Source organism: Abrus precatorius, unplaced genomic scaffold, assembly GCF_003935025.1.
Source record: "Abrus precatorius isolate BTA unplaced genomic scaffold, Abrus_2018 Scaffold5, whole genome shotgun sequence".
Lineage (NCBI taxonomy): Eukaryota > Viridiplantae > Streptophyta > Magnoliopsida > Fabales > Fabaceae > Abrus > Abrus precatorius.
The window spans coordinates 12,250,473-12,266,973 of NW_020874395.1; the positions used below are offsets into that span (position 1 = coordinate 12,250,473).

The 16,501-nt window shown below is 32.2% G+C and overlaps 2 protein-coding genes across 2 annotated transcripts; one reads left to right on the forward strand and one right to left on the reverse strand.

Annotated features, from left to right (window-relative positions):
* Positions 1-4,885: 4,885 nt before the first annotated feature.
* Positions 4,886-7,231, reverse strand: LOC113866687 (subtilisin-like protease SBT1.3). Its single transcript, XM_027501497.1, has one exon. The coding sequence runs from the start codon at positions 7,229-7,231 to the stop codon at positions 4,886-4,888; it is 2,346 nt and encodes a 781-aa protein (XP_027357298.1).
* Positions 7,232-11,641: 4,410 nt separating this feature from the next.
* On the forward strand, positions 11,642-14,121 carry LOC113866688 (13-hydroxylupanine O-tigloyltransferase-like). Its single transcript, XM_027501498.1, has 2 exons — positions 11,642-12,088; positions 13,201-14,121. The coding sequence occupies exons 1-2, from the start codon at positions 11,642-11,644 to the stop codon at positions 14,119-14,121; spliced, it is 1,368 nt and encodes a 455-aa protein (XP_027357299.1).
* Positions 14,122-16,501: the final 2,380 nt, after the last annotated feature.

Consider the following 16,501-nt stretch of genomic DNA (forward strand, 5'->3'; position numbering starts at 1 on the left):
ATCTCTGCTATATTTCACATTAACTTCCATCGGGGTGTCAACGGAGGTTGCATTGGTGAGGCCAGCTAACTGAACCAGATCCTGAATATACTTTTGCTGATTTAAAAATATCCCTTTAGGTTGATGATGTACTTCTAACCCCAAAAAGTAAGTGAGGTGGCCAAGCTCCTTCATATGAAAAGTTGAATGCATCAAGTGTTTAATTTTAGAAATAGCGGCTTGATCAGAACCGGTCACGACAATGTCATCCACATAAACAATAAGCACTAAAATGCCGTTAGAAGTCCTCTGTAGAAAAAGAGACGAATCATATTGGCTTTGTGTGAAGGAAAAGCCAAGTAATGTGGATCGAAATTTTTCAAACCATACTCTAGGTGCCTGTTTCAAGCCATATAAAGAGCGTTTTAGTTTGTAAACAACATTAGGTGAATGTGTGGACATACCATTAGGAAGTTTAATGTAAACTTTCTCCTTGAGGTCCCCGTGGAGAAATGCATTTTTGACATCCATTTGATGTAATGGCCAAGATTGTGATGCAACAAGGGCAAGTATGGTTCGCACAGTAGTCATCTTGGCAACTGAGGCAAAAGTCTCATCATAGTCAAGTCCATATTCTTGCTTATTTCCTAACACAATTAAACAAGCTTTGTAACGGTCTATGGACCCATCCGAACGAAACTTTATTGTGAACACAAATTTGCTGTCGAGAGGTTTAACAGATGGGGGACATGGCACAACATCCCATGTTTGATTTTGTTCTAGTGCTAGGAGTTCTATCTCAATAGCTTGCTGCCAACACTCATGCTCCATTGCTTGTTTATAAGAAGAAGGAATAGGGACTGATGATAATGTTGCTGTCAAGGATAAGGGAGAGGTAAAACCATACTTTTCTAGGGGGTTACAAGTGCGGGAACTTCGTCGTAGGGGAACTGGTTGTAGCCCTTGTACCGGATCAGCAGCCAAGGAATAATCTTGAGGGGGCCCAGGAGGATCTGGTGGCTGATTTTGAGTGGTATGACTTCGTCTGTGGTAGGTTAAGAGAGGTCTAGATGAAGGCTGTCCTGCAGAAGAGGTAGAAAACAATGGCAAAATAGAAATTTGGGAAGGGAGAGGATCATGATAAGTTACAAAAAAATATTTATTTTCCTGAAAGATGACATTTCTAGATACTCGAATCCGACGAAGGTTAGGATCATAACAGAGAAAACCTTTTTGGTGAGGAGAATATCCAAGAAAAGCACATGCAATAGATTGTGCAGTGAGTTTAGTGCGTTCTTGTGAAGGAAGATGGACATAACACACACAACCAAAGGTTCGAAAAGAAGAATAATTGGGTGGGTGACCAAATAACCGGATGAAAGGAGAATCATTATTTAATGATGTAGATGGCAAGTGGTTTATAAGGTGAACAACAGTGGAGAGAGCTTAACACCAAAACCGAGGTGGCACACATCAAGCAAGTGGCGGTTTTTTCTTTCGGCTATCCCATTTTGCTGGGGGGTTGAGGGGCATGTCCTTTGAGATATAACACCATTAGTTTGCAAGAAGTTCTGAAAAGAATGAGAAATGTACTCCCCTCCATTGTCAGAACGAAGAATTTTAATTTTAGAGGAAAATTGGGTCTGAACATAAGCATGAAAAAGTTTGAAAGCAGACAATACTTCATCTTTAGGCGCAAGAAATAGAGCCACGTAAAACGACTATAATCGTCAATAAAAGTGACAAAATATTTATAACTTGCATGAGAAATAATTGGTGCCACCCCCCATACATCACTGTGAATCATATCAAAAGGTTTGTCTATGTTTGATTGATGTGTTGGAAAAGGAAGAATTTTACTTTTGCCAAGTTTACAAGAAAGGCAATCAAATTGAACAACATGAAGAGGTGAGGACTGTTTATTTCCAAGAAAACCAGTTTTTAACATGTGATGCAGTACATTAGAGTTTGGATATCCAAGACGCTTATGCCATATCTGATAGTCAACAGTAGCAGAATTACAAGAAACAAAAGGTAAAGAAAGATTTGGAGACAAAGGGAAATGAAGTGGAAAAAGGCGTCCAATTTTAGGCCCCGTCGCGATTGTCTTCCTTGATTGTTGATCCTGCACAAGACAACCAAATTTTGAGAATTCTACAAGACAACCATTGTCAACTAATTGACCAACAGAAATGAAGTTATTAGTCAGACCAGGAGAGACAAAAACATCGGTTAGAGATAAAGAAATATCACCAGTTGCTGTGATAGGTAAATGATTTCCATCAGCAGTATGAATCTTGAGATTTCCAGAATATTTGGTGATATTAGTAAGAAACTGAGCATTGTTGGTCATATGGTTGGAAGCCCCAGAATCAAAGTACCAAGGTGAAGATGTAGAAAAAGGTTTACCTGAAAGTCCCAAGGCAAAGAATGTAGAAATGATCATTTATTGAACCATTTCAGGAGTCAATGTTGGAACCGGAGCAGGAGCAGGATGTTGGACAGAGGCTGTATTCGTAGAACTACTAGAAGTAGAGGAACCAGCCAATGCTGTAAAAGCTGTTGTAGATCGCTTTGGTGGTCTTGTTGGGCATTCTTTAATAATATAGCCATCCTTTTTGCGATAACTACATAATTTTTGTGGACAGTTTGAAGCATAATGTCCAAATCCTTTGCAATAGTAGCATTGAATAACACTCATGTCACGGCCTTTTGGTTTTCCTTGTGCTGCGTAAGCCACTGGGACAGTAAAGAAGCTTTGTTGGTCAATGGTCGATTGTGTGAGAAAACGCTGTTCTTCACGAAGCAGTTCATTGAGGCATGTATCTAGTGAGGGTACAGGGTCTCTATTCATGAGATTAGATCGGACACCTTCAAAATCAGATCTCAATTTCATAAGAAATTGATTTCGTTTAGTAGTGTCATGAATTGATTGCACTGAAGTAAGACCATCAGAAGTCAAATTTTCATAAACTATGTCAATGTAATCTGCCCAAAGATTGATGAAATGAGAGTAAAATTCAGAAATGGAGAAACTATCCTGTTGAGAGATGGCGATATCATGTTGAAGCTGAAATTTGCGTGCAGTGTTATTCTGACTATAGATTTTCTTTAAATAGGCCCACATTTCTGCTGCAGTCTTGAAAGGTCGTAAATTCTGGATAATGTTTGGATCCACAGAACCTATGAGCCACGCCATGACTTGAGCATCCTTGACCTCCCATTTGCGATGTTCATCCTTCTATTAGTCTTTGTTAGGAGCAGGAGTGCTACCATCAACATGACCCCAAAGATCTCTTCCTTCGACAAATATCTGGAATTGGAATGCCCAGGCTGAGTAGTTCTTGCCATTTAGGCAGACCAATAATACGTCATACTTTTCAATAGACATGATGCTAAAGAAAATGAAATGGTAACTAAGGACCAAATCTGGACTAGGATAGAATTGAGAAAAAAAACAAGGACCGTAAAAGCTTGGACTAAGACAATGATCGAAAAAACTGGGACAGGGCTAGGGTAGGATCGTAAGCCAGACTGATACCATGTCAAACTTAGAGAAGTGTAGGCAGAAAAACTGTCTTCTCCTGCTGGAGAATTCTCATATATATACTGTTTAATACAAGCTGATTTTCAGCCCAATAATTAGCTATACGGCTATATTTACATTTATCCTACAACTTAATTAAGGAGAGAATAGCAGTTACAATCCTAATTAAGAAAAGAATAACAGTTATAGCTGTACAATACAATTGCATATTAAATGTCCAGCTGTGAATTTGCGTGTTTTTATGACCAAAAAAATTGCTCATCAATTCCATTGACATATAGGCCCTGAGCCTGCAGATGAACTGTTTAATGCATTATATGAAAAACTGAACCAATACGTACTACTAATGAATAGAGTGTCTAACTTTGTACAAGTACTTTGGATCACAGATTTTTTTAGGCCAGCAATTATGCATTTGACATGCACATGCAATGAGTTTGTGTTCTACTCAAAATAAATTCACATGCACCGAGAGAGGTGAAGAATCAAAGAAATAGCTGGCAAAGAACTGTGGAGCTCTCTACTAAGTAAATGCTTCTATTCATCCTTCTGTTATTCAATTAAATTGACAGTTCTAAATGGTCAAAAGGGTCTGTCAATACTCAAGAGTCTTTCAGCTATCATAAATGATGAGTGATACTCACTTCATAAGGAAAATTATTTTGTTAGAGCTTATAACTCATAAGTTGTTTTCAGTTTATTGATTCTTAGTATAATTAACGTATAAAAATAAACTGTTTTCAATTTATTTTATTAAGTTTTATTGTTAAATTTATAACATAAGTCATTGTTTTAAAAAGAATTTATTAAATAAGTATTTAAATAAGCAGTTGCACAAACACAAACCTTTAGTAGGGTCACAGGGTATATGCGAGTGAAATTCTCACTCTTGGCATCCTAGTTTTATTATTAGATTTATTCTTTACTTGATCTGAAAATTAAATACTTTCAGCATAAACAAAATATTGGATGTGCATACTACATATTGTCTTCCAATTGTTTAATTCCTTATGCTAAAAAAATAGATACTAAATAAGATTAAGATCAGGAAAGCATGAACATGTAATATATAACAGTAGGGGAACAAAACAGAGCTAATGTAACCACAATATTTGAGAATTAGCAATAAGTTCCATTTAGTGGCAATTTTAAGCATTCTGCAACTTTGAATCTGCGTAAGAAATATGTGAATGATGTTGGTTGAGTTCAAGGTGGAGGAAGAGACACTTAGGAATAGGATTGAGTACTAAAAACTTTTCTTGTAATACAGAAGGGAATACTTCTAGTTCCTAGTACAAAAGATTTTCTTATTGCAACAAAGAAATACTACTGAAGTTGTTAAGTAAATCCCACTGAAATTCATATTGGTGGTGGCAACCATGTTATCACAATTGGGCTTCTCACAATGTGCACGCCATCCTTCCAAACCAGACCTCCAAATTCAGGTGATTTTTGCCTTGTCTTTGGTGTGAAGGTAATCTTGTAAGATAGCTTCTGGTGTTTTGTGGTGAAATTCAAGGTTTCTGGCTCAACTTTGACAGAAGCTCCTTTGAATGTTGAGACAGTAACAAGGTATTTGGAAACAGCAGGGCCAACATTGGTGACAGTTCTGTGAACAATCACAGGACTGAAAAGTGAATTGGGACTTCTCTTATTAAACAAAAGTGATATAGCTGGGTAGTTCAAGTCCCCTGGAGTGGCAAGAGAGTGCCTACAAGTTCTGTTTGAATATTTGGCAAAAACTCCTAATTGTGTTGGAGTCAGCTTCTGTGTGCATAAGAATTCAAAGTAATCTTGTGGCTCAATCTCATAGACTAAACCTGGGTCCAGAGCTTTAACAGGGTCAATGTGTCCAGCACCGTGATCGTAAGCACTTGAAGGTTTAGCAGTTGAGGCATCTCTGAGAGTTTTCTTGGTGTTATCATGAACATATGCTGTTGTCATCAATGCAGATTTAATAGCAGCTGGACTCCACTCAGGGTGCTTAGCCTTGAGTAATGCTGCTACACCGCTCACATGTGGGCATGACATTGATGTGCCAGAGAGAATATTGAACTTCACTCTCCTGTTGTCTACTTTCAAACCTGATGGACCAACGGCCTCACTCCAAGCAGCAAGAATGTTCACTCCAGGAGCCACTAAATCAGGCTTCAGAATTTCAAGTGTGAGAAAATTAGGCCCTCTTGATGAAAATGCTGCTACTACAGGAGATGGTTTAATTCCCAACCTTGTGCCCATAAAAGATAGAGTTGCAGTGGCATTTTTGCTTGTTAAGACATAATTTTTGAGCTCCTTTCCTTCATTCTCTCCTATTGCAACAGCTGGAAGGAGATGACAATCAGCAACAAGTTCTTCTCCATTTGCTTCAGTATTTGTAAGAATCATTCCCACCCCTCCTGCACTTTGCACCACATGACCCTTTTGCACTCTAGGACTAAGTCCTCTATCACAAATTACTATCTTTCCTGAAACCACTTTAGGATCCAAAGTCCCTTCCAAGCACATAGATCTTGGATCAATTCTGCTAGATTTACTACCCAAGTATACCAAAGGGTATTGTTTGTTAACTGATAGCGTACTTTTCCCTTTATAGAGTGAAACTCCTGTCATAGTTTTACCATTCCCTTGCTTAACATCTGTAGGAAAATCTCTATCCATTGTGCTAGCTCCAACTGTGGTGATCCAAGGTGACACATTGGTGAGGCTAACAGGGTCAGGTCCAGCATTTCCAGCTGAACATGAAACAAAAACACCCCTCTCCACTGCTCCAAATGCAGCTACAGATAAACTATCACGGTAGTAAGAGGAGACTCCACCACCTAAAGAAATGGACAAAACATTCACTCCATCAGCTATAGCTTTATCAATAGCTGACACAATATCTGAACTGAAACACCCTCCAACCCAACATACTTTGTAAGCTGCAATCCTTGCTCCCGGTGCCATTCCTCTTGCTGTGCCATTAGCATAGCCCATAAGGTTAGCACCAAGCACTGGAGAGCCAGCAACTGTGGCTGCAGTGTGAGTGCCATGACCATCTTGATCCCTTGGTGATTTATATTCTTTTTGCTCGTTGATTTTACCCAGTGCTGCTTCATATCCATGGTAGAACACTCTTGCCCCCACAATCTTTTTATTGCAGTGACTTTTTCTGAAGCCTGTTCCAACCTCACAGGCACCTTTCCAATGAGTAGGTACTGGTCTCATTCCTACATCATTGAAGCTTTCACTCTCTGGCCAAATCCCAGTGTCCAACACTCCCACAATGACATCATGGCCAGCTATATTTTCTGACCAAATGTTAGTGCTTTGTGCTGGTTCAAGCCCAAGAAAAGTTGGACTTCTTGTGGTGTGTAGTTCATACTTTGTTTCCGGGAATATAGCTACAACACCTTCTTCAGCCTCTAGCTTCTCAGCTTCTTCTTCCGTCATCTTGGCTGCAAATCCATGAAAAGCATTTTGGTAATTGTAGATTATTCTCTCTTCATTGTCCATATCAGCTTCTAGAGACTTGGACAGTGCTGACTTCACCTTTGATGAATACCATTCAAGGTGATTGGAGAAGGTTTTTGGCATTGCTGATTTATCCATTTGAATGAGGTAAGTCTTCTTAGCAAACTGTGCATTTGCAAAGAACAACAATGTGCTGAATAGCATATAGCTTGTTAGAATGCAACCCATATTTCCCATTGGGGTCTTGGCCATGTTTCCACCCAAGAAGGAGAAAACTAAGAGTGTTTGAAGAAAGGTGTTGAGTTAAAAGTGAAGATATGTGAAGAGATTTTAAAAGGGGGTTTGTGCTTCATTAATTTTTCTGTCTTCTTGAGGTTGAAGTATTAAATAGAGTGAAGAAAGAGTGATCTTTTCTGTGCCATGGCAATAAAGGTTGGTGGTTGTTTTGTGGATGACGAGTTTGAATGAAGAGTTATAAAAGAGCCACCTAGTGGCTAGTACTAGATGTTAATATGATTAAGGTCTTCTGACATCTGAGCAACACTTTTTCTTGGTTGATGTGGTTTGCAGTTTGCACATTGTGCTTTGCATAATTTGTGCTAGCTAGTTAGTGACACAATTCTTGTAGTCATGATTATAAAATTGTAATAATAATGGTAGTTGTGTATGGTGAAATCAGTTGAATTTGTATGATATACGTTAATAATCAAATAGAAAACTTTTTCAAACTTCTCTTTTAATATAACAATGACATAATGCTGTTTGATGTAGGATGCACTTACAAAACTTGTTTGAAAATTAATATTAGACATGAGGGATAAAGTTATACATTACGTTTTCTGTAAGAGCAAGATGTGGAGAAATATTTACAAACAGGGGAAGAAAGAAAACCAAAGAATTGCAATAATTTGAAACGTGACAAATTTAAAATAATGGGTATCTATAAACTTATCCTATGAAGGTTTATCGGTATTCAAAAGAAAATTTGCAACTAATATGTATGATCTCTAGTGTACTCAAGTAGCAGGTGAAGTAACTGAATTGAATTCTTGCACTTTCACTTGGCTGGCCCTCTAATGTTGGCACTCAGTATCTCCCGTGTTAAGTGGGTTTATCTCGTCAGTTGATCCTGCATAGATCAAACTAATGAAACTACATGTATATACCATATTTTATTCTTATAAAATAATGTATTATTTTGCAGAATTAGATTTCTTTTATTGATTCGCATCAATTTCTTATTCAGTTACAGGAATTGAATTGAATCAATATTAAATTAAAATTATTATTAAATTAACAACTTATATATTTTTTATGCTTTCTCTTTTTTAATTTTACCTAACATCAGGCAATAGTTTAGAAAAAAAATATCAATATTACATGATCATTGGATATTAATAGATTTAGTATAAGTAGTTAGAAACTATAAAAAAAACTGTAATTAAAAATAAATTAATAGAAAATATAAAAAAGTGTAAAGATAAAACTATAAACTTTATATTATTTTTTATTGTTAGAGATTGCACTATCTTAATTTTTTGTTAATTAATTTTAAATTTAAATTTTTATTTTATTTTATTTTGCATTGTTTAAATTCAAAAATTAAATTAAAATTCTTAGTAATTAGAAACAATGTAAAATGATATTTTAAAAATTTATTTTAGAACTCGTTATTACTTTTTGACAAATACACTTATGTAAAAAGTCAAATACTTATCACTAGCTTATTTATCACTTAAATTAAATATCATTAGTTTGCTATTTTTTTTTCAAATTTGTCTTTTTTGCATTCTTTTTTTTTTTAGATGTGTTATATTTGTTCTTTGTTCAATTATTTTTTCACTCTAAACTAAGAACAATATCTTAATGAAGGTAAAAAAGAAAATTAACAGTAAAATGGCATAAAATGACATAATTTTTTTAAAATCTTATTTCAATATATTTTTTTAAAATCTTATTTTTAACTTATTCTAATTAATTTTATTATAAAAGTTATGATCTAACTTATCATATTAAAAAATTATTAAATAAACACTTAATTAAGTTTTGCATCTAAATACATCTTTAAACTATTTTTTTTTTTTATAAATGACTAAAACTATAAAAATTAAAATCATATTTCATTCTATTGTCTGATCAATTAAGTACTGGCACAAATTTATAAGAAATAAAGTTAAGGTTAAAATTTTAATTAGCATTATAAAATCATATTATTTGGCCTAAGTAATAAAAAAAATATTTATATATATATATATAGACACAGACACTTCAATACACACTGAATATAGTACTCAAAGCATCATCTGTCTCCAAGCTCATTGTTTAGAGTTCAATACTGGTGGTGGTAGTTTGGAATTCTTTTAAAACCTTGCTTAAACCTGTATATATAGATCATACTTCATAAACGTATTCCTCATTCTTTACAAACGTATTACAATTAGAATATATTACACGCAACAAATTAATAATGTGTGGACACAACTTCAAACATCATTGAATATTACTCCCCATTCTTATGTAGTGTGTTGTAAAACTTGAATAAGTTTTGTGTTAGGATTCGCTGCTTTTTGGAATAAAATTGTTTACGATTAATGTCATTAAGTTTTGTTGAATTTCTACTGCAATAGTTTTAAAATACTGATCTATATTTATGAAATTATAATTCATTATTATTATTATTATTATTATTATTATTATTATTATTATTTATCTCTTGTTACTTGTTAGGTTATTTTGTGTTGTAACAATCTAATTCATTAACAAGTGCACCAAATCTTCCATGTAATATAAAGAGGAAGGGTTATTATACAGAGAATATGGACACTTAAGTAATTTCAATTATATAATTTAAAATTAACAAACTCCTAAATATTTAAGAATGTACAACTAAGTCAAATTTTAAGCTTTTGATAGTTTGATTTATAGAAAATAAATGTCACATTACTAGCAAGAGTTATATAACATACAATATATTAAAATTTATTCTTAGAGACTTAACCTATTGTGTGAGTTTACCCCAATTGGGTTTCAAGTTATTTGTCACACTCAATTTGAATTCATGGATCATGAATTATTTCCCATAAGCTAAAAACAAACATTACAATCAAAATAAATATACCCAACTCATGGCAAATGAATAAAGATATATTAAAAATACCAAAACATTCAAAGTATAAAGATTATATCTAATTCTTAGAAAATTCTAATTGTTCGTGGCATACATTACAATAAAAAAATGTAAGAAAAAATAGAAATTAGTTCTTCCAATGGTTTTTAGTCACTTTCCCAAGCTCTTGCAATGCTTTGCAATGCCAAATGTGTTGAGGCTCCAAAGCCCTTTCTAGCTCTCCCTTTTCGAAATGAATTTTCTATTTTTTATAAGACAATAAGTGAATTCTTTCTAGAAAATGACACGAGACTTTCGGTCTTCTCGCTCAAATTTTTGCTCAGGCAAGAATTGTCTCACCTGAACGAGGGCCATTTTCGCTCAAGTAAAAATATTAATAAAAAATTTGGTCTCAATTTTGTATTTCTTGCTTAAAGTAGAAAATTCTCGCTTAAACAAGACTTAAAAATTTGGCAACTTCAACAAATATGTCTCATCTTTAAAAAATCATAAAAAATAGAAAATAATTCTAAATTCATAAAATTATATATGCATTTTGAAGTCCTAAATGTGTAGAATTCAATGCAACTAAAATCAATTAAAAATAATATCTATAGAAAATGTTATGACAAAAAGAATAGACAAATGTCAGATTAACTAAAAATATGAAATTAAAATATTAAATGCAAAATAAACCTAAAACATTTTTATTAATAAAAAATGATAAAAACTCTCAAAATGAAGCATATAAAGAGTGTTTTGAAGATACAATAAAATTATAAATGTGAAAACTTATAAAGTCTTTACCCTTAAGAAAATTCACATAAGAAAAGAAAATTAAATATCTTATATTATTTAACAAAATTAGAGTTAAAATTGTTAAATTTAAATAACATGAATTTAAATGCATTAAAATATAAATTATAAAAAAAATTAAATAAGGAACAAAATATATACTTAAAACTACTAAAATTGACACCAATCATTACTCTTATGTTATTTAAAATCTTTAAATATTTAATAATTTTATGTAAGATTATTTTTTTTGAAAAAAATAGGAGTTTGTACGATGTGCCGAAAACTTACAATAAGAAAATTTCACTTACGGGTAGCGTATTTATAATAAACATAAATTTTGGCTACGAAATTGTGTAACCAACTAAAACAACAGGAAGGTTACGTACTATACTTTTCAATTATATTATCTTACCAGCTGATGTAAGATAATGGCAGATCACAAAATATTTAAGTATTACAATGCTAATGACTTTGCTTTTGCTTTTGCTTTTTAATGTAAAAGTAAAAACAAAGTGAAACTCTCGTCAAGACACCAGGAAAAGAATCAAATCACAATAAGTCAAATACATGGTTCTATTTCTATTTAAATAAAAAAAAATCCCACAAAAAACGCACTGCATGTTGACCAAGCTTCCAATGTCCTTGTCCATTTCTCCCACTATAAATACACAACCTCTAAACTCAACTATTTCACATCCACTCAAACCAAGGGTACATTAGCTACTACACTACTCTTCTCTTATTGCTTCACAAACAAAATGGTTTTCCAAACTTCATCTCTAGAGTTTACAGTGAGGAGGCACCCACCAGAGCTAGTAGCCCCAGCTAAACCTATTCCCCATGAAGTTAAGCTTCTATCTGACATAGATGACCAAAATGGCCTTCGTTACCAACTTCCATTGGTACAGTTCTATCCTTACCAACCTCTAATGAAAGGGAAAGATCCTGTTCAAGTTATTAGAGAAGCCCTTGCCAAAACACTTGTGTTTTATTATCCATTAGCTGGGAGGCTTAGGGAAGGTCCTAATGGTAAACTAATGGTGGATTGTAATGGAGAAGGTGTCATGTTCATTGAGGCTGATGCAGGTGTGACACTTGAACAGTTTGGTAACAATTTTATGCCACCGTTCCCTTGCTTCGATGAGCTTCTTTACAATGTTCCTGGCTCAGATGGAATGATTGACACTCCACTCCTGCTCTTACAGGTTATATTAATTATACTTATCTTTTTTATACATTTATATATATTCTCACGAGTTTTATTTTGTATCATATCATTAATATTGATGCTCTTGAGAACGCTTTTTTAAAGAAATTATAATTACTATTTATGTTTTGAAAAGTTTTCTCAAAAAGTTTTTATTATTGTTTTGAAACATGCAATAAATAATCAATTGTTTTTCTAACGTGTCTCTAAATATTCACATTAAAAAAAATTAAATAATAATTTTTTATTAAAAACTTATTATTTAGTATTAAGAGTGTTCCCAATTTGAGTATAGCCAATCTATTCAATCAACTTAATTCAAACCAAAATAAATTTAATGATTAGGTATAACTGGATTATAAGTGATAAATTTGATATTTTTAGATTTGATATCAAGTTTTCCTTTTTGCAATATAATGAATCCAGCTCAACCTAACATTGTGCGTGTATATATATATATAATGTTTGTATTTTATTTTATTTTTGTATATTTTAAAATGTGATTTTTGATAAATTATTTATTATTTGAGTATAAATGAGATGTTTTATATAAATATAGATAATTTTTTAAATTTGATTTGATAATTGTTTAATTTTTCGTTTATAATTTTTTTAAATTTTGTGAGTATAGATGATTACCTATTCGAATTAAGCCGTTCATGATTAGTTTATATTGGTTTGAGTTTTACGTCAAAGAGTGAAAAATCTCATCCAACTCAATATGTTATATTTTAATGGGGTCAGATAATTTTTTTATTATCCAATTTGACCCAATTCATGAACACATCTATTGAATACCATTAATACATTGAATTTTCTGATATTTTATTATTTTTAATAAATAATTATCATACATAGATTTTTATTGTGTATTCTTAATCATATGTTAGAAAAATTGAATAATAAAAAATGAGTAAAATAAACTTTTCCATGAAAATAGGTAAATTAACTTTTCAAGGAAATGTTCATAGAGCTTTGTCCACTATCACTGTCAAACAAATGAAATAGGAAATAATAAATAAATAAGCCATCAAAGTGTGTTAATCAGTCACGATAACATTCCAATACATGCTTAAACGTAGGCTACATAAATATATAAATTAATTACAGGTGACGCGCCTCAAGTGTGGTGGTTTCATCTTTGCTCTCCGCATGAACCATACCATGTGCGATGGAAGTGGAATTTGCCAATTCCTGAAGGCCTTAGCAGAAATAGCACGAGGTGCACCAAAACCTTCGATTCTCCCAGTGTGGCATAGGGAACTTCTGTGTGCAAGAAACCCACCAAGAATCACTTGCACTCATAATGAATACCAACAACTACCACCTGATTCGAGAAGCATCTTCACACCCCATCATCGTTCCTTCTTCTTTGGCCCAAAAGAGATAGGTTTAATGCGTTCTCTTCTCCCTCCACACCTTGCAACCAAATCAACCTCATTTGAAATCCTCACTGCATATCTGTGGCGTTGCCGCACATTTGCATTGCAGTGGCAAAACCCTGATCAAGAGGTTCGCTTGTTGTGCATTGTGAATGCACGTTTTGGAAGTTGCATGTTCGCCCCTCCTTTGCCTAATGGTTTTTATGGTAATGCTTTTGTGTTTCCTGCGGCAGTTACCACTGTAGGGAAACTCTTGGGTAGTCCATTAGGGTATGCATTGGAGCTAGTGAAGAAGGCAAAGGATGAAGCAAATGAAGAGTATGTGCACTCTGTGGTTGACCTAATGGCTATCAAAGGAAGACCTTGTTTTACTATGTTAGGCTCTTTCATGGTGTCAGATCTCTTAAAGAGTGGATTCACAGATTTTAACTTTGGGTGGGGTAAGGCTTTGTATTCTGGGGTAGCCAAAGGTGGTCTTGGGAACATTTCTGGGGTGAGCTTCTATGTTCCCTATACTAACTCCAAAGGGGAGAAAGGAAGAGTTGTTCCAATTTGCCTGCCACAAGATGCAATGGAGAGGTTTGAGAAAGAGTTGAATGACACACTGAAGATTAAGAATAACTATATGGTGTTAATGTCTAGTCTCTAAGGATAGTTGACAATCAAGCTGATGCTAATTAACTTGGTCTTTTTGTGATGGTCTATAAAATTTTGTGTCTTGTTACCGGTTTCGATTTTGCATGCTGTAGGAAAATATAAATAATGACATCTTCGTAAAGGTTGGCCCATGTTGTTTCAGATACTCTGTTTCTTTTCTTAATCAATTATCAGGTGAATATTCCGGATCTATGTTTAAAGGAAGAATGTTAACATCTTACTTTTGAGACAGTACGTTAAATTTAATCTTAATTTAAACATTTTCTTATTTTGGTTGTTATTTTGGGTAATTCAAAACAGATCAATTTGGATTCATCATTTTGTCATGCCAATGTCAAATCTTTTTTACGTAGCTAGTATAATGTAAAATCAAAATTACATGTTAATATAAATTTTAAATTATTTATATAATTAGTGTACGACTTGTATTTTTTTATAAATAAATTAGTAATTTATATATGCCATATATGATTTTTATATTTTAATTTTGAATAAATATATTTATATATTAAAATTTAATATAAAAATTGTAATTATATTTTTTATTAGTTTAACTTCATTCATATTTAATACAGTATTCTTATAATTTTTCTTCACTAAAACCATTAATAATATTTCTAACATTAGAAGTGACACTATCTAATAATACATTAAAAAGTTTTGCATATACGACTTACTTATTTACACTAAATTATACTAATTAAGTAAAACAAAAAAACTCTTATCGATCACACTTGTCATAGGAAGGTCAATGCATCGTATGAATTTCCATAAATTTTTGGATCAGAATCCTTGCAGTTAGTGCATCTTTCTATTTTTTAATACAAAATGTGAATGATTTCATGGAGCTTTTGATAAACAATGATTTGGTAGCTTCAAATTCATTTTCTCAATCCAAAATAGGGCCATTATAACAGGGATAGCAACTACACTCTTACTCTCGGGTTCCCAGCATTCTTCTGTGGCATAAAGTAAATTGCATAGTACATTAACAATGCAACGTTGAAAATGCCAATATTTTAATTGGTGACACTACATAGTTTACCTCAATTATACACATATCCCTATTTGTTGCTAAATTTTAAAAAGGAAACCTATATATTTAGCATTACTTTGTGCCAACAATGGTAGGTGAGTATTGTATTTGGTAACTCTAACAAAATTCCCAGACAACATGGCACTTGGTTTTAATTTCCTTGCACCTGGATTTTGAATTTGTCTGACGGTTTTTCCTTTTTCTTCTTTTTTCCGGCTAATTTATACTTGGGTTTATTTTTCATGCTATTTTGTTATTTTATATAGCTTTGTCAAATTCAAATCTGTTTGTATATCAAAACAACAGTAACTAGAGAATTTTTCAATAATTATTTGTTACAACTAGGATGGCTTCTTCTATATATATATATATATATATATATATATATATATATATATATTCCTGTGTAACAAGATACTCTTTCTTTCTCTGATTCTAATTCAAGAGAGTATTGAAGTGTACGTCTTTCTCATTAGTTAATTCACATTGCATAGGGTATAGAAGACCTTTATTAATTCACAGTACATTAAATTTAATCTTAATTTAAACATTTTCTTATTTTGATTGTTATTTTGGGTTGTTCAAAACAGATCAATTTGGATTCATCATTTTCTCATGCCATTGTCAAATCTTTTTTGCATAAATTGATTATTATGAAAAAAATAAATTAATAATTAACCAAGTTCAATTTAAAAGTTGAAGACAAGAGAAGAGAAAATTCATTACAACATATTAGAGTTTTAATTTTATATGTCAATATTTAATATTCACTTTTATTGCGTAAATTTAATTTTAGGAACACTATAAAATTAGCAGTAGTATTGTATTTAAATATTAGTTGCTATAATAGAGTCAATAAAAAAAATGTGTTGAATGAAAATTCACTTTATTGGTGGTAAATTTTATAGTATTTTTATATTTAAGGGAGTATTAATATTTTTTTATATAAATTAAAAAATAAGATATTTAAAAAAATTGTGTGAGTGATAAAATTAACAATATAGTAGTTTATTATTTTAGGCTTTTTTAAGTCTTAATGACTCTTATACATTTTAAAATATTATATTTTAAAATAATTTAAATAAGTTATTAGTCTCTAAAAATAATATATTTTTATTTTTGTTTTTGTTTTTATTTTTATAAAAAATATTTGATTTTATCTCAAAAATAAAAATGATATATGTTATTTTAGTTCTTAATGATGGACTAAATTTACATGTTTTTATTAAATATAAAGACTAAAATAGAATAAAAATTTTATAAGAACTAAAAGTAAAAAATATAATATTTTTAAGGACCAATAATTTATTTAAATCTTTAAAATTTTATTTGAGTT